Source organism: Paralichthys olivaceus, chromosome 16 (genome assembly GCF_024713975.1).
Source record: "Paralichthys olivaceus isolate ysfri-2021 chromosome 16, ASM2471397v2, whole genome shotgun sequence".
Lineage (NCBI taxonomy): Eukaryota > Metazoa > Chordata > Actinopteri > Pleuronectiformes > Paralichthyidae > Paralichthys > Paralichthys olivaceus.
In genome coordinates, this window is record NC_091108.1 from 14394485 (window position 1) to 14418981 (window position 24497).

Consider the following 24497-nt stretch of genomic DNA (forward strand, 5'->3'; position numbering starts at 1 on the left):
ATTTTGTTTTTTTCCTATTCTTTTACACTTGAAGAAGTGGTCACTATTTACTTGAATTGTATTGGATTTGGCTGCAACACTTTTACCCCTGAAACTCCAAAAGGGTTTTGTGGACTTAAACACTTCATCCACCGCCCCATCAGCATAGTGGTGAGTGGATAATGAGTTCATTTGAATTTTTGGGTGAACCATCCCTCGAAGTGGTTTACTAAGGGATTGCTGGGCCTTGCTGGAGGTAGTTCAACATGTCCCAGGTTTTACTGCATATACTGAGGTTGCAGCACGTGCTGTTCTGTTGAATGTCTTGCATGAGACAGCCAGGCTGTCCTGCTGGAAAACACTCATCTCAAGTGTTTTCATGCATTAATATTCCACTTCATCTTCAGTAGTGTCCCTCTACTCCATGTGCTGTTCACTCAGAGCTGACCAAACTGCTGCACTGGTGAGAGCTTGTCCAACACTTCACATCTTTCACGAGTGAAGCAGCAGATGGTCCTTCTGTCCTACCCCTGTGTGGACGGTTCCCATGGTAACCTGTGGAGTGGGGGGCTCTTCACAGGTGAGTGATGCTCCGCCATGATCTGCTTGTTGCTGTGAGCAGCAGTGCTACACGTGATGGATATGATTATTATTATTATCAAGACCTGGCTCGACGCAGGAAAACGATCATTGGCTGGGAGGACTAATACTACACGTGGTAAGTATGAAGCTAGTTAGCTTAGCTTGACCTGTTTACACCCACCAAAGCTAAGCTAAGCTAACCAGCCCTCAGGCCAAAGGGAACACACTCTGCCTACCAGCACTTCTAAATCTCTCGTAAGCTTATGTGTCTCTTTTGTTTTATTTCCCAAAAACAAACTGTGAAAATAAAAGTTTGTGGAGTTTCTAGAGGTTAATTTCTGGATTATTTCATATTTAGCCACCATACAGATATTAGCTCCACAGGTTTCCAATGTTCTCATGTTTACTAGCTGATGTGCTAGCTTAATGTGGGCCCCATGCTTTAAAGACCACTTGATAAGATGTGGTACTCAGGTACAGTACAAGTCCATGTGTTGATATTTGTTATTTCTACTTCTAACTGTTCTTCTCAAGTCACTTTATACATCAGGAGACACATTGGGCTATTGTGATGTGATTTCTCACTATTTAAGTTTTTCAAATGAAACAATCAGTCCTTTATATATTGTACAGTAGCCTGCAGATTAAATGCAAAATAATTATTTGTTGCAGTCTAATATAAAATACTTCCAAATGGCTCCATCTCAACCAACTGTAGCAGTGAAATACGGGCTTGATGCTTAAATCACCAGCAATAATAAAACATCAATAAAATGCATATGGCAAAACATGAGGAGTGACCATTTTACTGCAGTACTTTCACTGGTAATATTTCAAGCACTTGGTCAAAAATATACTTACTTACAAGTAATTCAGTGTGATATTATAGGACCTGAGTACTTCTACAGCTCGTGCTTATTGTGTACATGTATCTTCTGATGATGAAGATCGGTGCAGAGCGTTTTTATCAGGAAGAAACTTCAGCTAATGCGCTTTTCGTTTTTCTCTGCAGGTATCAAGTGCTGTGTGTGATACACGCTATAGCCGACCTTGGCGGTCAGATGAGATCAAACCTCATCAGATCAGCTGTTACAGAGGTTGATCCTTAACCACTTGTCAGTGCTGTGAGGATCACTGCGGATGAAGCACATTAACTGTAAGCCCGACAAGGAGGGAGAAAGTGGTCTGCAGAAAATTCAGAGTGTCACCTTAAAGCTACTGCTACTATAACATTACAAAGCTGGTAAAAGCCTTACGATCTGCCACGTGTGGCTCAATGAAATGTGTTAGTTTAGTTCTACTCGGTGTGATTGAGCCTGAAGTCAGGTCCCAAAGAAAATCTCACCATCCAGAAATGTGGAGGATTAATACCAAACAAATTTAAAAGAGTCTTTGTCAATGATTTTTGTTGAAGCAAATGAAAATCTAAATTAAACTTGGACATTGACTGTACATTAATGAATGTGTTGAAGTGTTCACTCAGTTAGACTTTAAATGTAACCGGTTTACTATTACATTTTCTCAACACAGTTATGGTGACAAAATTGGGACACTGCAACTTGCCATTTTGGAATGATTGACTTGTATTGGATTAAAATGAAAACCTCCATCGAGGGCCAACAGTTTCCTGATATTATATCAAACTGCACCAAATTTCACACACTCAGATATCAGCTCAGTGGCTGAAGTAATAATGCATCTGAACATGGGCAAATCCACTCATATTGACTCTAGTTGTGGTTATATTTTCTCTACATGTTTATATGATGTTATTTTAGTGAAATATTTGTGATTTACTTCTTTTGTTGGGTAACTATATTATGTGAGGGTACTAATTTAAGTGGCACATAATACACAGACAAATAGCAATATTAGTTTAAATCAATTTTATTGGCTCATTTTGGCCAAACGATTGGTATTTTCTCTTAAAAAAACAATCTTACATCTGTTACACACATAGAATATAAATTACAAACAGGCAGCACCAGAAATATATATTGATTCTTCACAATAATTTAAATAAGAAAATGGGACCTCTGCAACAACAAACTCTCAAGTAACGACAAAACAGATAGTGTCACGACATATCAGGAACAGTTACAATTTCTGAAAAGACATTTCTGTGAACACTATTTACAAAAACCATGCCTCTTATCTTAAAAGTAGTCAATATGACTTGACATCACCTAAATCTCCACAGAAAAGCTTAAGACAGTGAAGAAAATGCTTAATTTGAGGCAGGATGAACAAAATGTTGTGGTACAAAAAGCTGGAATGGTTTTCAGTGCCTCGTGTTCTGCTTTCTGACGTCTTAACCCACTCTCTGCATTGTAATCCTAGTTTACAGTGATTTTATAACTTAACATATTGCTTTCAAAACACTAATCTCATCATACTTATGAGGAAAATTATGCTTCGTTTGAAAGAAGTCACCATTTGGTCCGCACCATTGGGTTTACAAGGCTCACTTAACTGGCCTGCATTTCACTCCTACGTGAATCCTCTACAAAATAAGAGCAGAGCAGACACTGTTTACTCGCTTTGAAGCCACATTCAAACTCAACAACGGTCTACACAACTTTGTTGACAAGTCGCAACATGTTGGAGATGTTCTGTGGCTCACAGCAGAGCAGACAGGCCTAGACTCGCCTGGCTGCTCTCCTGACTTTGGGGCCCATGCCAACAGATGGAGTCAAATGCAATGGTTGAATGGTAGAACAGTAGAAATGCAATTTGTCTCTTTTTTTCCATTTGGGGCTTTAGGTGCAGGGAAGGAATCTGCTTGTCTCTCAGAGAAAAGAGCAATGGAAACTCATTTTGAGTGGGTTCTCTTTGCTTCTATTTTGAGGACCTTGGATCTGGTATGTTAAGTCTTCCTCACAGGGAGACAACCAGGGAAATGGAAACCTCTATCTCATCAACCAAGCACCAAGAAAGGAAAGAACAGTCCAAAATCTACTTCTTCCCTGTCTTGACCTTTTTCTCTTTGTCTTGTTCTACTCTTTATGACTTGTTCTCAATTGCAGCGGGGGCGATCATCATCGTGCTGGACTTCAGGGGATAGTAGCGGCCTCTCCAGGTCTTCCAAAAGATGCCCTGCTTCCTCTGGTGTCGCTGCTTGGGAGGAGGACTCTGGAAGTATCTACCGTTGAGGTTGGAGCGACCACAGTTACTGAACCACCAACCACCTGTAAAGACAAAAAAGAACATCAGGTTAGATGCTGCCTTTAAACTCAAACTAATAGAGGGGTTTTATCAGTGTGATTGTCATTTACAACTCACCAGAAAGGTGCTTGGCGCAGTTGAGGTCATTTTTCTGGTCGTTGTCTCGGTCACTGGTGGAGAAGGGCAGGCCAGTGGAGGCGTCAGTCCCCAGGGAAGTCTCCAAGGTACTGAAAGTTCCGACTTCCTGAATCTGGAGCGAGTACTTTGTTTCCTCTCCACCCAGTTTGAAGGGCAGGCGGACGGATGCCAAGTCATCCCCCCAGTCAGAGAGCTTGATGTTGAGGATGTAGCCGCCATCTTTAGTAATGGTGTGGATCTTTTCAAGACCCAACCAGAACTCTCCTGGAGAAGATAAAGATAAGAAGAGAGAGTTAGAAAACTGTCCTCAGCTGAAGCACTGTCTCCTGCTTCTGTTTTTAAGTTGATCTGTGATAAGATGCTGATGTCGTGGCTCTAAACACTGTAATGCTGCGTGAACTAATCCGGCTCTGGCCAGGCCAGCAAGCACCTGGCTGGTTTAGGTAGGGAGAGTGAGGTCAAAGTGAAAAGAACATTTACCATTCAGGTTGCCAAAGCCGCTCTCATAGGCGTGCCATTGCTGGTCAAAATCCACTGAGCCGTCTTGGCGTCTTTGGATCACCGTCCATCCACCATCTAGTTAGAAATACAGAAAGAGGTTGATCAGAAAATGTCTTTTTGGTCAAAACAAACAGCTTCTTGTGCAACGTCTGGATCCTTAAAGTCTGAGCAGTCAGTGAATGTTGGCCACGCACTAAATCACAAAACGCCACGTACCGGCTGTCATCTCACAGAAGACTTTAAAGGACTCTGCGTTGATTGGCTTGATGGTGTAGACTCCGCTGGTGGTCTCTCCTCTTAGGAACAGCTCATGGCAGTCTGATGCCATCTCTGCAAGAGAAACACAGAGGGAAAAACACATTGTTAAGACAAATAGCTCTGTAGTATCACACCAAGAAGTCTAAACAGCATTATCACCTTTTCCCTGCACTGCTGGCCATGCTATTTATACATGACACATTGAACTCGTGTTTTTCTTCAGTTTCACTCCCCTGAACTCTGTACTGTTACTGTGGAACACAAAAAAAACTACTTGTTTTGTCAAACTGAGGCTATAAGTTTGCTGCAGGGTCTTTGCCAACTTTTGCATAAGACACAACAGGCTCTAGAAACATCACATTGTATCAGCTATTTGAGGTTTTATTCTGAAGTGTACTATGTTAAAGGGGCATTCAGAAATCCGAGCTTGTTTACTCTAACCAGCCTTAACAGCGTATGTAGGTCATTCATAGGGAACCTCTCAGCGGCAGGTTTCTGTCGCTGTGAGAGCGAAAGTAAAATGAGACTATCGCTGCCTGTTAGCTTATCTGTGGGTCTGGAGATATAAACGTGCAGCCGATAGAGCCTTTGACCCAGCCTTAACAACAGAGATAGTAAGTGAGAACGGCTTTCTTGTTTATAAATATGACCCTTCTCCCAGTTACAAAGCAGATTTCCCTCATTTACAGCTGCTTGCTGCTCCAGTCTATTGAGTTGAACACTACTATGCTTTTGCACCCCTTTTATAGTCCAGCCCCCCCGCTTGCCTTGGCAGTCGGCACACCTCCCTCACGTGCGCCTCAGCCAGTTAGGGATGCAGGCATGCGTGGCTGCTGCATGCACAGCAAGTGATCAAGGGGGTGGTGGGGCGGAGGGGAGCTGTTGCTGTAAAGGGGAAATCGGAGACAGCAGGAATACAAAGCAGGCGACTCCTACTGAAGCTGTCATTTGGGTCATGTGGCTCAAGACTAATAGCACCCCTCCAGTAATCCCTTTCTCATATCTCATATTTACAAAAGCAAAAAATCTAATGATTCAAATTATTTTTCTTAATTATTTGATGAATTTTCGCTGAGTTATTGTTTCCCAGCGTGTCTGTGTGATGAGCTCTCCTCTAGAGGTATGAACACTTGTGGCTGTAGCCTCGGGGGCTAGGGGCTCTCCTGAACTTTGGCACACTTCTTTTTTCCTTACAATAGGGAGAAGGAGGAGATGGGAGCTGGAGGTAAGGAGTTTGCATGAAGGGATGGGGGAGGAGAGGAGAGCAAAGGATGACTGAAATGGAGGCGGGGGATGTCTGGCTCCCTGACAGATCTAGGGGAAAGGTTGCTCATTCTTTAGGGATCTACAAATGTTTGTTTTGCACAAAGGGGTTGGATGTCTGTAAAGAGAGTGGGTGGAGGGGTCTTTAAAACAGTGACATATATCTGTACAAAGTTCACTGATAAATTTAGACCACCTTTCCTCAATCCCCGCTGTTTCCCCCTGATTTTCTTGGCTCAGCCACAAGGGCAGTAATCTGAGGAACATTGCATGCAAGATTTCTTCAAAGCCTTCCTTTGCTGTTTCCTGGCTTCCCTGTACTACCTCCTCCCCCCCGACACCAAAGAAATGATCAGTGTGAGTAATCCCATTGAGCTGTGTGACCCTGGCTGAACACTACCAGAGACTCGTGAACTTTCCCCCAGTTGAAACCTCGCCAGAGAAACTTGTTTCTTTTTCCTCATTCCTCAAATCCTGCTGATGTCAGAGCTCTGAGGTGCTATTGTGATTGGCTGACTGAACTCAACTGTTGCCTCAGCCCTGTTCACCTTTCACCCAGTTCTCATCTTTGGTCCCCAGAAACAGATACACAAGTTCAATATCACTCTGATTCACTATTATAATGTACTTATTCATCCTCCTCATCGTGTGTGAAGACTGTGCCATCCTAAAGTGAGACCAAGAAACTGTGGCTGTGTCTCAGCTCTTGCACATTTGGTTTGCGTGCAGTCTGGATGAAAGCAGTCATTGTGACCGCTTGTCCAGTCACTGTTCACTTCAGATGGGAGCAGCAGCTGTTTGGCGTGGCTGCACGCCGAGGGCATCATTTACTGCCTCTAACAATTACTGTACACCCCAGTGAGAAGGGCACAGACAAAATAGAGACTTACTCTGTCAGTGTGTATGTACCATTTGAGCTTATCCACTGCTGTTTATTCCAATGGATGTTCTTTCTCTGTGGTAGTTGAAATTAGGCTATAAAGAATGTTACGTTTCGTTGGCCTAATTTATTTTGAAACAATTTATCTTCACTTACTTTACCAGTGTAATTGTGTTAATGTTATCCTGCATTAACTGAACAATGTAATTGGGATTTTAAGAGCTTAAAGACACAGACTTGGCCTATGTGCCATAAGTCCACCAGTTGATAGTAGCCTCTTACTGGCATCATGCTGAGCAGAGGAGCGTGTCCCAAATTGATTCAATTCCTTGATTCTAATTGCCAGTGATTTAAGCTTCTTTGGGGGCCTTATACTAAACAGATGGTCTGCTACATTTGGCGTCTAATTTTGTACAGTCGACTTAAGATGGTGTCAACAGGGGATTTCGGACGCTCTCTGGCTTTACTTACCAACTGGTGAGTCGCCTTGCTCCACGATGCCACCGGGCTCTGTGTTGCTGCTCCTTGGTGAGGGTCTCTGCTTTGATTGCTGGATCTGAAAAAAAAGTCATGAATCAGTGATGAAAATAATAAAAATACGTGGCAACACTTGCTTTGATGTAGAATGGGGGCATGTTGGTTTGGTGGTTGTAACGCATGCTCACCTGACTCTGCAGGGTCCTGATGCGCACATTCTGCTTGTCAAGCTTCTCCTGTTGAAGTCTGATCCTCTCCATCAGATCATCAATGCGTCTGTTCTGAGCCTCCAGCATCAGCTGACAGAGAAAATACACACAGGTACCATTTTAAAGTATTTTACTAACTTTATTTTAACTATGCATCTGCAAAAAATCCTGGCGCAGTAGTTTGTATGAGAAAAAACAGAATTAACACGACAAACGGGCCACATGCAGGGGTTTCATTGAAAAGCCTGTAAGACAGACGTTTACATCCTTGTATGGCAAGCATTCGTCCTTTCTACCCGGCTGTGGTGTGGTTATGTAACTCCGGTAAGAGCGCGGGATTTTCCACCCCACTCTAAAGCCTTTCAGGCTACTGCTTTGTAAAGGTTGAGCTGCAAAAGCCTCTTTCAACTGTCTGTCATAAGGCCGAATATTCTGCAGGTTGTAAAAATGTGACAGCTGTGGAAACTTATTCAAATGGTCTTGTTGCTGGGCGCGTGCAGCTTCCTTTGTCTGGCAGCTTTTACTGTCTCCATACACGTACTGCACACGCATCCTCCATGCTGAGCAGGCTTGTTAACCAACCCCCCTCCACTCCACTACACCCACCACTCACTCACCATCTGTACAATTGCCTTTGAGCTGAGAGAAAAAACCTCACCAAAAGCCGACATATGCTGTACATTCATTCACTTATAAAATACTTTAGAAATTCAACAACAGTATTTACTTTAGGAGACTTTATGGTTATTTTTCATAAAAAGAATACTTTGCACATGGTGGAAAGGCTCACTTACAGCCAAACTGACTACTCTTATATTTGACATGTTTCTGCCTTCTTAACCAAATTATCATCAATACACAAAGACAGAAAAGCTTCCATTCTCACCTGGATGTTGCGAGCATCACTCTTGTTCTTGGCACCAGCATTAGTGTCAGACAGCACTGCCTCTCCCTGCAGCATGCTGTCCACCTTCTCCTCCAGCCGGCTCATCCTCTCGCTCATTGTCCTCCTCTCCTGCTGCATCTCCTCCGCCTTTTCCCTAAGCTCGGCCGTGACATTCAGCAGCTGCCCCTCTCTGTCCTCCAGCCCCCGGGCCTGAACCTTCAGGGCCTCCCCGTCCAATCGCAGTTTCTGGCTTTCCTTTCCCAGCTCGGCCACCGTGCGATTGAAGATCTTCAGCTTGGTGGAAATGTCCCTCATCTGGACTTTGGTTTTGTCAACATGCTCCTTCAGCCCCTGGCCCAGTTGCAGCAGGCCATGGGCGATGACATTAACATCATCCCACGCTGCATACTGTACACGCTTCTCCTTGGCAGCCCCGCCGGATGCTGAGCCACCTTTCTTCTCCAAAGGGAAACCTGTGGCCATGAGCACCACCAGGCAGAGAGTCAGAGTTGCCAGTGTTGTCTTCATGTCTCCTCTTGTCCTAATCTTGTCTTTGAAATGTGTGGGTTCTTGTTGCAGAGGTGTGCAGTGTCCTGCTCTTGTCTTGCTCAGTTGGATGAGTTCAGGCTCCTGTCTGAACTGCCACAGCACCACTGTTTTATAGTTTCACAGCCCTCAACTCTGAGCTGCCTGCGATTGGCCAGCCGCAGAGAGGGAGGGGTGCAGTTAATCTCAGGTTTCTGTCCCTCCTCCCACCTCCCTGTTAACTCTTCATGTTAGAGGCAGAGGAGGGACATGATATAACAAAAAGATTGACTTTCATTCCTGCACTGTGGGAGAGGGACATTATCTAAGGGAGGAAACTGAACATTTGATATCCCCACCAGTGAAACAATTCCCATTGTTGAATTAACACTATGTATATTTCTGAATAAGCGAGCAAATCCATTAATCAGCTCAAGAACATCCCAGAATTAGTTGACAATGATATCAGAACCATGATAATGCTCATAAAAATAGTCTGTGTCTGTTTTCATAGTTATTTCTATATGTTATATATTGTTATAATCTGTTATAATTCAATATTTCCTAAATCCCTAATTTCTCTGAAATATTCAATCATTGGCCTTCACAACAGTCTAATAACCTAAAAAATCTAAATTACTCTCCACTGAACAAAATACTCATTTTAAAGAATAAGAGTCTTCAAAACCCAGAGAAGCAGCTACAAACCCTAATTATCACTTATGTTAAATTACATGGAATGAATGAAGTCAGGGCTAGCACGTCAGGGAGAAGAACATTGCAGTGATTTGGCCTGAGGTGCTTGCTTCTCAGCAATGATCTGTTCTGTGAGGACTGTGAGAATTAGGGGAAAGTTCATAGCACAGAGAATGCCCTGCTCATGGAACGTGTTTTTTTTTTCTCTCACTAGACTCTGCTGGGGAGATTGCAGGCCATACGTGATCTGGGGCCACACCACAAAGAAGGCGCTGCTTTAACCCTTTCCTCTCTGCCGCCAAGACTAAGTAGGTGAAAGGTAACTGGGAGACTGCTGACAGTGCTAAGAGAATTACAGCCCTCACGTAAGGGTCTGGAATGTAACAAACATGCAGTATTCCTCCTCAAAGTCTCGGCAGAGAGGAGGTTTCCACATGGGTGACCAAAATCTGCTACGTTACAGTTAAAAATGGTAAAAAAAAGGCTTTTCTTATTGAATGTTGAGTAATGCTGAGGTCAATGCGGACAGAATCTCTTTGTTCAAATGGACAAACCTGTGTTTCGACAGAGGTGATGATTCACATCATTTCAGCTACAACAGGATTATCCCTGAATTTTTTTTATTTTAAGATTTTTTTTTACAAGGCAAAGGAAGAAGCAGGTACAAGCAGAACCATGGCAAATGGAAAAGACACTAGCTGAACCTAATGACCGATCGTCATCACTGTACAAGTGAACAATACGTGCCTTATTACATTCTTCTGACATTGGAGCACTTGGCAGAGATGTGAGGGTTTACAGTACGGATGTGAAAGATGAACTGCAGGCCTTAGTTCTTCTTGGCCTTGCGTGCCAATGTCTGCGTTTTATCAGGCATAAGGATAATTATTTCTTTATCTAAATGCAAATAAAACACCCCCCTGATGTACACATTTTGCTAAATATGAGTGTGATGGTTTAGATCAATTCCAGCTGTGCAGTCAGGAGCAGCTGTTTGTGTGAGAGCTGGATAAGGTGCATCATGTAAAGGTATAAAAAAATTACCTGAAGTTGATATGGAAAATTTTAATAGACCTCAATGTTGAGGTGTGACATATCAAATGACTCACGCTTGTTTTAGTCATGGCCTGCCAGATAATTACATCATAATGTAACAACAGTAGTGGAGGAAACATTACTGTCATACTCACTTAAAAGTAGTAATACAACATCTGTAAAAGTATAATCTTTTTCAGACTGCCATTTCATTAAATATATGATTTGGATTAAGTTAAACCTCGGCCAAAGAAAGAACCCATTTACCTTTGGTGTGGATCTGGCTCAGGGGGCAGATCCAGAAACGTTTATCAATTTCTTTGTCAGTGCAGGATTGGCCATTTTTCAACATTTTTACCATTTCCCCAGAGAATACTTCATGGATCTTGATTCAAAAAATATCAGGTTTATTTATAACTGTGTGAAATTTGGTGCAGCTCTGATTGAATCATATTGTGAGGAAGCTTAATTAGTAATAATGTACCAAATTATTCAATTGGATAAAGTACAATATAAAATATATTGTTTAACTTAAAATAAAAGTACAGTACAAGTACTTCAAAATTGTACTTAGGATAAATGTGTTTAGTTATTTTCCACCACTGAAGACCATCCGTCCTGAGACGACTGCAACCAGTTTAGACATGAAGAACTAGCAGACTAATCATCAGGTTGTCACTAGACATAATATATTAACTTCAGACCAAACGGTTTTCACAAAAATCTGTTTCATTTGTTTAATATCTGCCATGATGTACGCAGTTCGCAGGAATCAGTCTCAACCGTATCCTGTCATTTGTAATTTCAAAACCACAGAGTCATATGTTACTGATCACCAGATCCACGGCCCGCCACAGCTGCTTATTCAATTTCCCAAGATGTGCGCTCCCATCTTCAGCCGGCATGCTAACCTTTTACCCAGATTCCAAACACAGAACATCTGTAAATCCCAGTGCCGCCCCCAGACTTAGTCATGTAGGAGAGAGAGAGAGGAAGTAAAAATTAAAAAAAAACAGGTGCTGATCCTGTTAGAGCAGTAAACCTCTGGTTGCCATGGATAAACTGTGATCTGTGATCTATTTTATTAGGGGTTTTAGGTTTTTATTATTTGCTGCTTATTCTGTTTGCCAGAAATACATGAATGTCAAGCGAGAGGAAAAGGTGGATGAACAGCAGGGTCTTGTCTGATGATGCTGCTGTTTAGGTGCAGCATAATCATAAATATTATATAAAGATAACGATTCACATTTTTGATAGTGGTGTGATGAGGTATATACAGTTTGTTTGATTTTTTTGAAGTTCTATACGCTCTCTTTCTTAGTATATGATCTCTTACAGTAGTTCGTTTGCCAAAGGGGAGAGATGAAAAAGAACTGTATGACCTCACAACCCATCCTAACCCACCAACATCCCAAATGTATTACATTCAAAGAAACAGTCATTATATTATACATGTCATCTAAAAATGTGGGTATCAAGCGAAAATCAAACAATAAATCAAATAATGAGAAGAAGAGTAAACCAAAATGAAACAAGAGAGAAGGAAAAGAGAGAGAGGGGATTAAAAATGGAAAAGTGGAAAAGGAATGATTAAGAATTAGTGTAAGTGTCCAGGTGATCAGCCGGCACAGTGCTGAGACCCTGAAAGTAATATACCTAAATGGAATGCAGCCGTAATTAATGCCATTAGTTACGATTGTGCTTCTCTTGCCAAAGTAAAAGTTTCATACTCAAAATGTATTAATATCTCCACTCAAAGGAATGACATCAAATTTAGAAACAAATGACCATTGAAACTATGATTTCCTGTAAAGCATCATTTACAGTTGGCAGAGAAGTTCCATTATGTCCATGTCCTAAGGACAGACAAACCTGCCGACAGACGCACGTGTCACACCACACTCCTGCGCCGCACAGACGTGCAGGGGAAAACGTTTTCCCTGAACCCATTTTCCACATCTCATTCTGAAGAAGGCTAGGTGAAACACACTACTGCCTCCAAGTGGTGAAGAGCAAGTGCATAACGTAATTTACTCAGCCCTGACCCTCATTTATCCAGTGGGGCCCCTTTGGTGACTGTTCTACATTGTTGCCTCAGGAACTGCATGCTGAAGATGGCACAGGAAGATGTGAAAACCTGCCTTTTTTTTATTTTTAGCCGCCAGCAGTCCTGAGAGACGATGTGTGACTCTTCACCTCTGGTTTGGTTTTTGCACGAAAAGGCCTGTGCGGGCAGGGAGAGCATGCAGGAGGAGGATGTGAGAGATTTCCTGTGTGGACTGTGAAATTCTGTCCTTGAACCAAGATGGTGTCCATTTTGCATCAGCATGTATCAAGAGACTCCAGTTCCCACACAAATGTTTGACATCCCCCCTTCTACTTTTTTCTATAAATCTTTATATATCTGCATTTTATTAGCTTTTATATGATCCTGTGAACGATGAGTGTTTCTGTTTTTTTTCACTTTGGGGTCAAAAACATGACATAAGACAAGTTACATAAGACAAAAGAACACAAAACTGCTGTCCGTGTTCTCCTGTGCCATGTTTGTGCAGCTGACCATAGACTTTAATCAACACATGCACACATTTCATTTATGCATGTAGCTTACTTGCATACACACACACACACACACACACACACACACAGTTGTCTCCTCTCCACATTCCTTACATCCCCTGCTCGGCTTACACGTGCACAGACATGAGCTACATGATACAAATGAATGTGTTTTTGTTATTTCTGCTTCAGCTTGACTGGGTTGATATTTGTTTGCCATGAGATACTTCTACTTCTCAGACTGGACCTGAGGAAAGAAGTCCTGCTGAAAGACGTCCCTGAGCACATCTGTACTTCCACAAGTACATCATGCTTTTCCCCCTCAGTTCTTCCATCACTTGTGGACTAAATGAGCGTCCCAGCTGGCAGGAAGCAGAAAAGTACAGAATGTACATATATATTTGGATATTGCAAATGCATAGACCACAGCTGTGTATGCAGTCAGTTCTTAATGGTGCGGGAAATCTGCACTGGTTTACAGTATTTTTGGGGTGTGGCTCTGCTCCTGTGCACCCAACGAACAAGGGCTGTCCTTGTAAGATTGCAAACAGTATTAGACTTGATCCTTCGGCTAAATGCAGTGGCTACATTTCAGAAAGAGAAGCACATTGATGTTTAGTGTCAGGAAGTTAGGTGAAAAATTGCACCGTAGACATAAGTCATCCCTGCCTTCTATATTTGATCTTTCTTTACTTCCATATAGGAAATGCCAGAGTTTCGCAACTGCTGTAAAATGAGTTTTTCTGAGAATATATATCATGCTCCACACCATGGAAACTGATAATAAAGAAATTATGCTTAAATATCAATTTACACATTTTGGGAAACTTTGGGACATTTTCCACTCAGTGGAAATTTGCTTTCTTGTAAAGATTTAAATGATAAGATTGATTCTCAACATGTCACTATGTTCATTTTACAGTGCCCTAATGGATACACTAATGGATACATGCAGCCCTATGAGTGAGAATAGGATGGAGCGTATCCATCTGCCACAGCCAAACAAACAAAATATTTATGATGCATACATTATTTCATGAGAAATTGATGAAAATTTAAATGAATGTCCCATCGCACACATTTTGGATCTACTCCTTTAACCAAATCTGCACCAAAACTCTTCCTTAGCTCATGCCCCTTCTTGCTACCAAGTTTGATGCAGATTGGCTTATTACTTTTGGGCAATCCTGCTGAAAAATAAGTAGGTCAATGCCAACAAACAACATAGGTGAAATCATAAGCTCCCTGGCAGTTGTTACCTAACTATATCAAAAACCTGTGTTTGTTTACAAAGCTTGGTTCTGTAATATACTCTATACTCAGAAAAAGAATCCTGCTGGTGACCAAAACAACCCTAACCCTAAGGTCAAGGATGAATTCCATGCTAAATGCAGTAACTGTAAACAAGTCAAACACATTTTTACATTGTCTGGGGATTGTGCTCGAATGGGGCAGCTGTGGGTGCTGAACGAGCTCTCCAGAACACATCTCTTACAATTTGGACTCAGAGCCTCAGATGTGATGCAGTAGCTGTTTAGCCTCCCCCACGGACTTGTTAAAAAAAAGGTCTCCCCTGATGACGCATCCTAGTCCCAAAAATCAGCCCCTTGCCGATGTGCCCCTAGCTCAATTCCCATGAACTAATGAGAAACACTTGAGCACACATACTATGTTTAGCACAGAGTGGGGAGCACTTGAGGTAGCTGGGTATAAGCCACTGATCACAATGATTCCAATTTATTGCCCCATTAATTTGATCAGGAGTGGAGGTGGAAGCAGGTTGGATAGAGGAGACACTTGAAGTGAAGAGAGATTTAAATGTGAATGAGGTCTGTTTTGGGAAAGATGTGGGTGATATTGGCAGAGAGCCTCTTACTGTCGAGTGCAAAGCTGCTGGTGGTTTGGAGAAGTAAAAGGAAAAAGGGCTTGGATTTCAAAATGTTCTTCCAAATATAACAAAATCGGCCTCCTTAGCGGGATAATGTGTTGCTTCCCAACCTCATGATGATGACCAATCCCTGCAAAACTGCCCATAAATCCCATAAAATGTCTAGATTAAAAGAAAATATAATGTGTAAATATTTGAGATTTAAAGATGTTGGTCGTTAATCTCAAATCCTGAAATATATTTGAGATTGAATTGTCCCACCGAGTGCTTTGTTTGTTTTGGAGTTTTGAAGGTGAAACAGGCTCTGAATCCTATTTTTGTTTAGCATGTACAGCAATTTTAGTTTAGCTGAAATAGCTTGTGGTGGTATTTTGTGTTATTTTATTTCACTGTGGAGGTGGAGCAGGTTGCACTAACCAGAAGGGAGGTGGTTTTGATCCCAGTCTCCCCATTCTGTGTGCCAAAGTGTCATTGGGCAAGATACTGAACCCCTGATAGCTGTGCCGGCAGTGTGTGATTGATGTGTGATAAAGAAAGTGCTGCACATTAACGGTTCTTCACACTGATGTTTGTTCAAGTGTTCATTTTTCCAGTAAATCTGTAGTAAATTGATGCTATAAAAACAGGGTAAAGTCAGGTTTGACAGCTGAGACTGGCTGACACGATTCGTTGAGCTTGTGAATTGAAGGGAGAAAGTGGAGATGTCCATCTTTAAATCCGGACAATTATTCGAACTGTATCAGAAGGAACAAACCAAAACACTCATTAGAGAAATAAAAAAAATTACATCAGCTCGACCTTTAACCCAGATAATGTTGTTTACTCGTGGAATTATTGAATTTGTTATTTAAGATGATTAATATGTAGATTATATTTCACAATGATGAGAGTAACAGTTATGTAAGAAGCAGTCATGAAAGTCCTGCTGGGTACACAATGTTTCGCAACCACTTTTCTGTCACCGCTGAGCCAATGTCTGTACAACAAACTTGTTCCTCACCAGGAGATAACAGATGGCTCAGATAAACATGTGAGAGGATTATGAGAAATGGGAGCGTTTCTTGCCAAGAGGTAGACTCAACAGATACAGAACACTGATACAACATCTCTGTCAAATCAATCTTCTCATTTACCCCTCAGCAACATGAATGGACATATATTCACACATGTTGAACTGCTCCTTTAGGGCCATATCAAGGAGGAAACTGATCACACTGTTATGAGGCTTAAAGTAAATACTTATTTTATCCCTCACCTAAAACTTGTAGGCCTTATGTATCACAGCCATAAAAAAAACAGCCTAAACACATCAGGTTTGCTCTCAGTGCTGCAAAAACACTTCCTTGTTTGTGTCAGTCGAGGGGACAGAGTCCATGGAGGTTTGTTTTGACAGTGTTTACTAAAGGTCATGTGCCACAGAGAGATTCAAAACAGCCCTTTCTTAACCCTGCCCTGTCACCTCCACAACAAGCTTCATTATTATCAGCAGCCGGGTCCGTGACCCTCTGTTTCAGCCCTGTTGCTTTTTCTGTCTGTCTGTGCACCTGCCATTTGTGCTGTGACAGTGCGGTGCAGGGAAACATATTCCAAAAGTAACATGCATTGTGGGGGGGGCGGGACGGAGCCTTCGGAAAATAAATGGACGGTTTGTTTTTCTGACCTTCACACCATGAAGTCTCTCCCTTGTGCACTTTCGCTTACATAAAAGTGAATCAAAAATGTGTAAGCTGTGTTTGGTTCGTTGTTGTCGTCCTTCCAAACTGTCCTCTCCATTTCATCCTTCCTGGTCTTGTATTTACTAATCTTTTTGTTTCGGTGGTTCATCAGTGTTGCTCTTACAGATATTCAAATGTTTCTTTTTATGCTTATTCAGATATTTGTAAAATGTTAATCTTTTTTGTCACTTGAGTATCCTGGATTCAATGTTTTTCCTTGAGAACAGATAAGAGGAGTTAGAGCCCAGAGCTTTTTGCAGACAGATGAACTTGATAAGCATGTTGCGAGTGTGAGATGTGCTTTGCATGCCAAGTTTTTACTCTTTAACCGTCTCTCTCAGCCTTGTTTCGTCTCTCAATCTCTGCTCATTACTGTGAGCTGTAAAAAAGAAGCCCAATTAGACCAGCTTCACCTTTTGCAGCCTCATCTCTTGTAGTTGAAGGAAGGAAACAAGGACAGTCTGTAGAGAAGCCCGGTTTACTAAAGTTCAGTGGTCAGTAGGGCTGGAGAGTGTGAGAAAGATGGAAAGGAATCAGCAGAAGGAGAGAAAGAGAGGGACAGGGAATGTCTTCTAGTTACCTCTGGGGAGGTTGTTTTCTCTGCATCCCCTCCTTGTGTCCTTTGGGCTCCATTAGTACATTTGATGGCTGGGACCCAGGTCATAGCCGGGATCACAGTTTGTAAATCAGAGGCCTTTTCCCACCCCTGGAGGCTCCGTGACCTCCCTGCTGCACATCCTGTTAACCAGCATGGGATAAACAAAGCCCGAAGCCTCCTGCCAAGTTCCCCCAATTCCAGCGAGCCCTTTTTAAACCAACACGACGAGAGGGCTTCTCCAGTTTAAACTTGTGTCCCTGTGCGCTACATTTGTTACATGGGTCATAATTGGTGCAGAACCAAAGGTAAACTTTGTCAGACCGCTTAAGTACTGTCTTGATGTGCAATTTTGAGGTACTTAATGAGTATTTCTAATTTATGATTATTTTAATTTACTACATTTTATGTGATAGCTATTGTATATAGTGTTAAACACAGATTAAACCCATTTCATCATGCATCAGTATTAATACTTCAGTTATATAACATCATGGTATCAAATATGCAAAAGGGACAATTTTCTGCATAATGAGTACTTTGACCATTTTTTGTTTTTTGATAATAATTCTGTACTTATGAAAGGACTTTAAAAAGTATATTTATAAATATGCACTGCTCAAAGTATAACACCAAGATAGTTAAACTTCAGGGATATCAATCTGTCCATTTAGGAAGCACAAGTGATTGTGAATCAATTTCACATGTGGTGCAAATTAAAGGTCATCAACCCAGCAGCAGGACCAAGGAGGAACAGGAAGCGCACTGCCAGAGCCCGACAAAATGACCTCCAGCAGGCTACTGGTGTGCATGTTTCTGAACAAACTGTCAGAAACAGACTCCATGAAGGAGGCTTGAGGGCCCAACATCCTCTAGTGGGACCTGTGCTCACAGCCCAGCACTGTGCTGCTCGATTGGCATTTGCCAGAGAACACCAGAATTGGTAGGTCTGCCATTGGCGCCTCATTCTCTTCGCAGATGAGAGCAGGTTCACACTGAGCACATGTAACAGATGTGAAAGAGTCTGAAGAAGCTGTGGTGAATGTTATGCTGCCTGTAACGTCTTTCAGCATGACCAGTTTGCCGGTTGGTCCGTGGAGGTTCGCCCAGACTTGCATGTCATAGCCAACGGTTCCCTGACTGCTGTTAGGTACCGGGATGAAATCCTCAGAGCGATTGTCAGACCTTACGCTGGTGCAGTGGGCCCTGGGTTCCTCCTGGTGCAGGACAATGCCCAGCCTTATGTGGCTGGAGTGTGTTGGCAGCTCCTGGATGACTAAAGCGTTGATGCCATAGGCCATACACACTACTGAGTCACATTATGAGTTACCGTGTTGAAATTTGATTTTCGGTGAGGTTTTGAATCCAGCCCTCAATTGTTTGATGATTTTAGTTTCATTGTACATCAGTACAAGATTTTCAACTTGAATAATCCATTCATCAAGATCAGATTTTTTTCAGCAGTGTATATTATATTTATATAATATATATTTGTAGCTCATTATATCTGTATAGTCATATAGTTGGCCATATATATAGTCGAGCAGCAGTTATGAAGATTCTGTTTCAAGCTTCTTAGTCAATGTAAGTTATTAATTCCCTCCTCTTTTAGCTCAAATTTTTTCTCCACAAACACTTGAGGGCTCTTTAACCACTAAATGCTCTATTATGTTCACTAGCTAGTCGCTACCTGCATTTGTCTGTTGTTTTGTGTACAGTGGATTGGTTTTGTTAAATTCAGCCCTGTGCAGAAATATGTGACTCAAAACAAAGTCAGAAACTTGAAACAACAAACTGAAAGATGCTAAAAAGTTCAGAGCAGTTTGATGAGAATTATCATTGCAAGCAAACTTTGTAGTATTACTTGTCATTATTTCCGCCTTTATAGCTGCTTTGAGTAAAAGATCCAAATGCTACTCCACCATTGTTGTAATTTAAAGCTGATAGGAAACACAGAACCCATTCAAGAGCAGCTCAACTCCTGATGAAGCAACACGTTGACGACTACTTTCCCCAGCTTTCACCACTTTCGTCACTGAGAGAAGCCAAATGAACTTAAAGGTATCCTGACAGAAAACATTTAAAATCTGAACTATTTTCAGTCTCATTGTAGGTATTAGTATGATGTTGAAATTTAGAAAGCAGATTTTCAAAAAGGGTTTAAGAACATTGTTTAAAGGATTTAAACATGGACTCTGGTTAGCTGCTTTGTGAAGGGCTGTTCAGGTGCCATCAAGTGTCATCATCTTCAGTGAACTCTGGGGCAACATCATAATTTGTCTTATATTGTTGGATTGAATGAAAGTGGAGACACAACAAATATAGTCTAATTTTGGAAAGTAGCAAACGTTTCACACCAACACAGTTCCCAGATACATGTCTGTAAATACTGCCTACAGACAGACAAACAGACAGACAAGTCCACTGCTGCTGTTTTCTCCAAGCTGAGTTAGACCTTGGTGGCATGCACACAAACAGGGAGTGGCCTTGGGATAAAGAGGGAGGGAGACGGGAGGAGGGGAAATGGAGAGATGGTAAACACACCCGTAAGGTCTGGATGTGTGTGCGAAGTAGAGAAATGGAGAGGGGTGGAATGATGATAATGATAGGGAGGTGCAGGGGGTAAGATGATAGCAAGTTGTTTTGAAGCACAAGGTTGTTGTTGACTGGGAATCCTGTTGAATAACATACTAGAAATCCCCACCCTCTTTTATATTCTCTTTCTATTTTACTGTACTTTAGGTCAGCGTGAGGATAAACCGCTGCAGGTTGTTAATCGTTCTCGGTTTGTGATTGACGGTCAGATTCAGGCTGAGGGAGATGTTTTCTAATTTGCTTCAGGATGCAGTATGATGACCACAGAGTACTGGGCAGCCTTTTCATTTTTAAATGCTCACATGTGGCTCTGGAGGTACAGTGCTGGCTCCATGAACCAGATTGTATGCACTTGTTTTCTGCAAGATAGATCAGCCAGACGTTTAACCTGAAAAACAATTTTCCTTTCCTTGCTGGGTGTCAAGTGCCAGCGTGCAGCTCCACTTGGCTGCCAGGATTGAATTTGTGTCTCTGTCTGTTGAGCTTCATGTTACTGTTCGATGACTCTTTGGTTGAAATTGCAGCTAAGTTCATAAGCTGCAGCTGCTGATCCTGGTTGCTGAGTTATATGTAATATGTATACATGTATGTATTATGGTAAATAATCTGGACTGTGAGAGGAACTTGGCTTCACCTGAGTTGCTTTTGGCACAGATATGCATAAATAGTAATAGTGCCAAATGAAAGAAAAACACATTCCATTACTGCAAAGCAATCATCCTGTAGCTCCTCTAAGAAGCACTTTCAAATCATCGTGTCTTATATGGTAAAAATTGTTTTTGCTTGCATTTTCATGAGAGAGAGAAGGTGGTAACAGTACATGGGCCATGATTTACGAGGTAAATAAGGGTCAGTATTTTCCACAGCTTGATGAACTAACTAAAAATGAAGCCTCTAGGTCTAGTTAAAATGTGCTTGATTTAATCGTTTTATGTTTGATCAACTGATTTAATATTAATGTAAGGAAATGGTGCTAAACAAATATATCAAATATCTGGGCAGTGTGCTACAGCTGACAGACATCAATTTTCTCATTGTGTATTGATTTTACAGCAAAAATAAATTCCCCTCACCTCACAAGTATATCAGTTCAAAGTCTGGCGCCAAGTAGGTCAAAGTAAAAAATGTAAAATCATTAAACCTACAGTAAACATATGTGCAGCAGGCCCAGCGCCTCCAACTGACCTACTTTACTCTGAGGTCCTTCATGAGCCTCAAGCTGGAATTCATCCAAATATCTTCATGGACGCCTATCCATTTTAAATATACACACAGATCAGCCACAACATGGAGGCATGTGTCAAATCAGTGTGTTTGTTGGGGGTGATCTATAATTGTGCATTGATGAACAAATGCTCCTGGAGTGATATTTCATATTCTAGACCTTTTACATAAAGTTATTTGGGTCACATATTTACCCAGAGAGCATTTATGCAAAAGTAGAATGGGTTTTTTGATCCCCAGCATTCAAACAAACCAATGCTAAACCAGGATCAGAGGCAACCATGCATATTAAAAGTAGAATTAGGAGACTGGCTTACATAAAGACACAATCACACAATGTTCTCAAACTTATTATCCTCAACAAATATGAAACATATTTTAATTGTGTTATGTTCTTAAGGACAAACTTATTGTACCATATAGTTTGTTTTATATCATTATGGCCCAGAGCCAAAGTTTTGTGTAAAAATACTTTCCTCGTCAGAGTTTAAGAGGGGATAAGGAGTTGTGAATAGGTTTGTATGTTGTTTCTACAAATCATTCATATAATTATTTCGAAACTGTTAAGTGAGGTCTGGACAGAAAACAGTATTTCTAAAAACTTTAGAGTGGCGCTGCCCTCTGCTGGACAGAATGTAGACTGCGCAGCTTGAATCCAGTAATGTCATTTTCTTTAGATATATTCCACCACCATAAACTGTCAATTGTGTTTGTGGAAATAGAATTATGACAATGACATCAAGTAATTTAACTTGAACTCAAGACAGTGTGGCAGATTTACCATCAACTTCACCTTTAGTCCTTTAAAATTAATCCACTCTGCCTTCATTGGACTCATAACCCAAGAGTGTTTATACTGGAGATATGAGAGAAATCTAAACTATAAACAAGACGAAATTAACTCTTTCTTGATTCTTTCAAGGGAGCATAACTTGAATTACTTCATTTTACAGGCATTTTAGTTTTTCTCACAGCACCATTCTCTGGATTGTTGTTCCACTGTAATGTATGGATTTTAGTAGATCACCTACAAAATTCAATATCAGAACTATGGCATGTTCCAAAACGTCCACCTTGTTTAAGTCTCCAGTTTATTTACACATCTGTGTGCAAGGATATATATGTATACATTGACACCTACTGACAACCAAAAAACTGTCGAGCATCAGACTGTTGCAGCCCTAATAAATGTGTTGACTATTAAAGTAAAGGGGGAAAAGAAAGTTCATTTTCTATTGGAAAAACCACAGGACTGCCACACTTTCATCTTGATAACCAATTTTATTTCAAAACAATCTGAAAGAGTGAGATGTTAGCCATTGCAAGCAAAGCTGATGGCGTCTTCTACTTCACATTGCTGGATTGGCACCTCACGTCTTCGGCAAGCACTGTGAATGAAGACGAGAGTTAAGTCACAACTCATCTCAGAAATATCTAACACAACTAACTGCCTCTAAAAGATTCTGTGTAAACAAGACAATACAAAGAACATGGAAATGTGATCTATTCCAGGGATGAAATCTGATGGAAGTACCAGATTTAATATTGTGACTGAAAAGTGCTGCTCTGTTTAACTCAATCATCCATCTGTTGTTTGGTGTTTCAGGAATAACAGTCCCGTGATCAGCAAAGAGAACCACAGAGCACTATACACCAACATGGCTGAAATACACCTCAGCAATGCATCTGAGCCACAAGTGTCTATTTACATCAGTGGTGAGCAAAACCAAAGACAAATGTTAACTAAAAACACAATACAGTTCATAGGCCCCCAACAATCACATCGTTGTTGAGGCTTTAATGTAGATATTGTGTGGAAGAGCTTTTATTTCAGCTCTATGGTTAAAACAGGCCAATAGTGAAGTGTTGAAAAATCTTGCTAGGTGACCTGTGATACAATATTTTGGTCATCAGATAAAAAATTCTATTAATGAGAAAGCACATGTAGACAGACATTAATTAACTCAAACACACTTTGGTGAACAGGTCGACAGATACGGCCGGGTCCATGAGCCCTCACCTATCGCAGCCTCCTGGCCTCTCTTTCAGACTCCAGAAGTGTGAGCACATCTCCCTCTCTGACTGGGCCCTTCACGTTCCTGATGATGGAGCGGTTGCTGTCGTCCATGAACTCAACACGGACCTGCAGGTAACACACACATTACATTAAATACTGGAGTTTTGTGGGTAACCATCTGACACATGGCTATACATTGTTTTACCTTTCAGCCAAATGAAACATTCACAGCAGCATTTCTACAAGGTTTAGTAAGTTTAACATCAGATTTTGATACTGAGGTGGACTTTTAGAATTAAGTTCATGAAAACACAAACGTTTGTCATTTTGGTTAGAACTTCACAGCTTTGCACACTAACTCCCAATTATCTCGTTGATCTATCAATGCACAACCCTAAATATTAAGCGAGTGAATGAATTAGAAAATACATTAACTTTAAGGTCCAAATATAAATTTGTCTGACTTCCAGATCAAAACCAAAAAAGATATACCAGCTGTTGTTTTGTTGGAACTGCATGAACACAAAGATGTAATATAAGTTCCATCATAGCTCACTGCTGTTAAGGGCTTTTTAACAGTGAACCTACAATATAGCATTTAGAAAACATTTAAACAGGTTTAAAGCAGAGTTACTGATGACCACGTGATACTGATGTTATTCTAGGAGCTGCTCAGTTGACTCAATAAAAAGAGAAGAGCATCAGAAACACTACGTTTCATTGATAAAACGTCGCCTTTGACGCGTTAGCATTAGCATACCTGTGTACATTGTCCCTGGGAACCAGTTCTCCCGAGCACCTTGGTGACCTGAGAACAGAACATACATGTTGTGAACACCGCAGCATTAGAGATGATCGTCTGAAGTAGTGAGCACGCAGCCCTGAGCTGTGAGCAGCAGCAGGACATGGGAGCAGCACACTAGCATGGACAGGCCTCCATGATGGAGGCTCGAGAGCCGAGCTGCGGTGCGCTAATCTCAGCTTTAAACGTCACTTAGCTTCGATGTTTCGGCACCGAGTAATATATGAATACTTTATGTAGATGTCTATCCGTCTGCTTTTGTTCATTTACTCATTATTAATGGTTTTCTTACTCTGGCGAGCTTGATCGGCTGCACGCGGCTGGCGTCCATGTTGTCAGGTTAGACCGGAAAGGACGTCACGGGGTGCGGGGAGGGTCTATATCCAGAGTTAAATCTTTCAGTCTATTTAAGTTTAGTAAAAAACAATTGTATTAGATGTAAGTTTAAGCCAACACGTGGATAAAATGGGAAACCCTGTTAATTAAATTAATATATAAGCATTTTCTT

The 24497-nt window shown here is 41.4% G+C and overlaps 2 protein-coding genes and 2 long non-coding RNA genes across 6 annotated transcripts; 2 read left to right on the forward strand and 2 right to left on the reverse strand.

Moving 5' to 3' along the window:
* The first annotated feature begins 154 nt into the window (after positions 1 to 154).
* On the forward strand, positions 155 to 2006 carry LOC109642235 (uncharacterized). Its single transcript, XR_002203647.2, has 3 exons — positions 155 to 235; positions 387 to 697; positions 1574 to 2006. It is a non-coding gene; the product is annotated as an uncharacterized lncRNA (long non-coding RNA).
* A 426-nt stretch (positions 2007 to 2432) lies between these two features.
* angptl4 (angiopoietin-like 4) lies at positions 2433 to 8983 on the reverse strand. Its single transcript, XM_020110764.2, has 7 exons — positions 8339 to 8983; positions 7432 to 7542; positions 7238 to 7322; positions 4582 to 4695; positions 4345 to 4440; positions 3844 to 4128; positions 2433 to 3749 (listed from the first exon to the last, which is right to left on the reverse strand). The coding sequence occupies exons 1-7, from the start codon at positions 8864 to 8866 to the stop codon at positions 3565 to 3567; spliced, it is 1404 nt and encodes a 467-aa protein (XP_019966323.2). The 5' UTR covers positions 8867 to 8983; the 3' UTR covers positions 2433 to 3564.
* Positions 3635 to 23137, forward strand: LOC138405191 (uncharacterized). 2 transcript variants are annotated; one of them, XR_011238876.1, is made up of 3 exons: positions 3635 to 3774; positions 9774 to 9878; positions 22777 to 23137. It is a non-coding gene; the product is annotated as an uncharacterized lncRNA (long non-coding RNA). The 2 variants fall into 2 exon arrangements; XR_011238875.1 differs by having other exon boundaries at positions 9774 to 9867.
* rps28 (ribosomal protein S28) lies at positions 22432 to 24394 on the reverse strand. Of its 2 annotated transcripts, none has more exons than XM_020110781.2 (4): positions 24282 to 24394; positions 23948 to 23995; positions 23145 to 23313; positions 22432 to 22558 (listed from the first exon to the last, which is right to left on the reverse strand). In XM_020110781.2, the coding sequence occupies exons 1-3, from the start codon at positions 24318 to 24320 to the stop codon at positions 23191 to 23193; spliced, it is 210 nt and encodes a 69-aa protein (XP_019966340.1). In that variant the 5' UTR covers positions 24321 to 24394; the 3' UTR covers positions 22432 to 22558; positions 23145 to 23190. The 2 variants fall into 2 exon arrangements, with proteins under 2 accessions (XP_019966340.1, XP_019966334.1); XM_020110775.2 differs by having other exon boundaries at positions 23191 to 23313; positions 24282 to 24390.
* Positions 24395 to 24497: the final 103 nt, after the last annotated feature.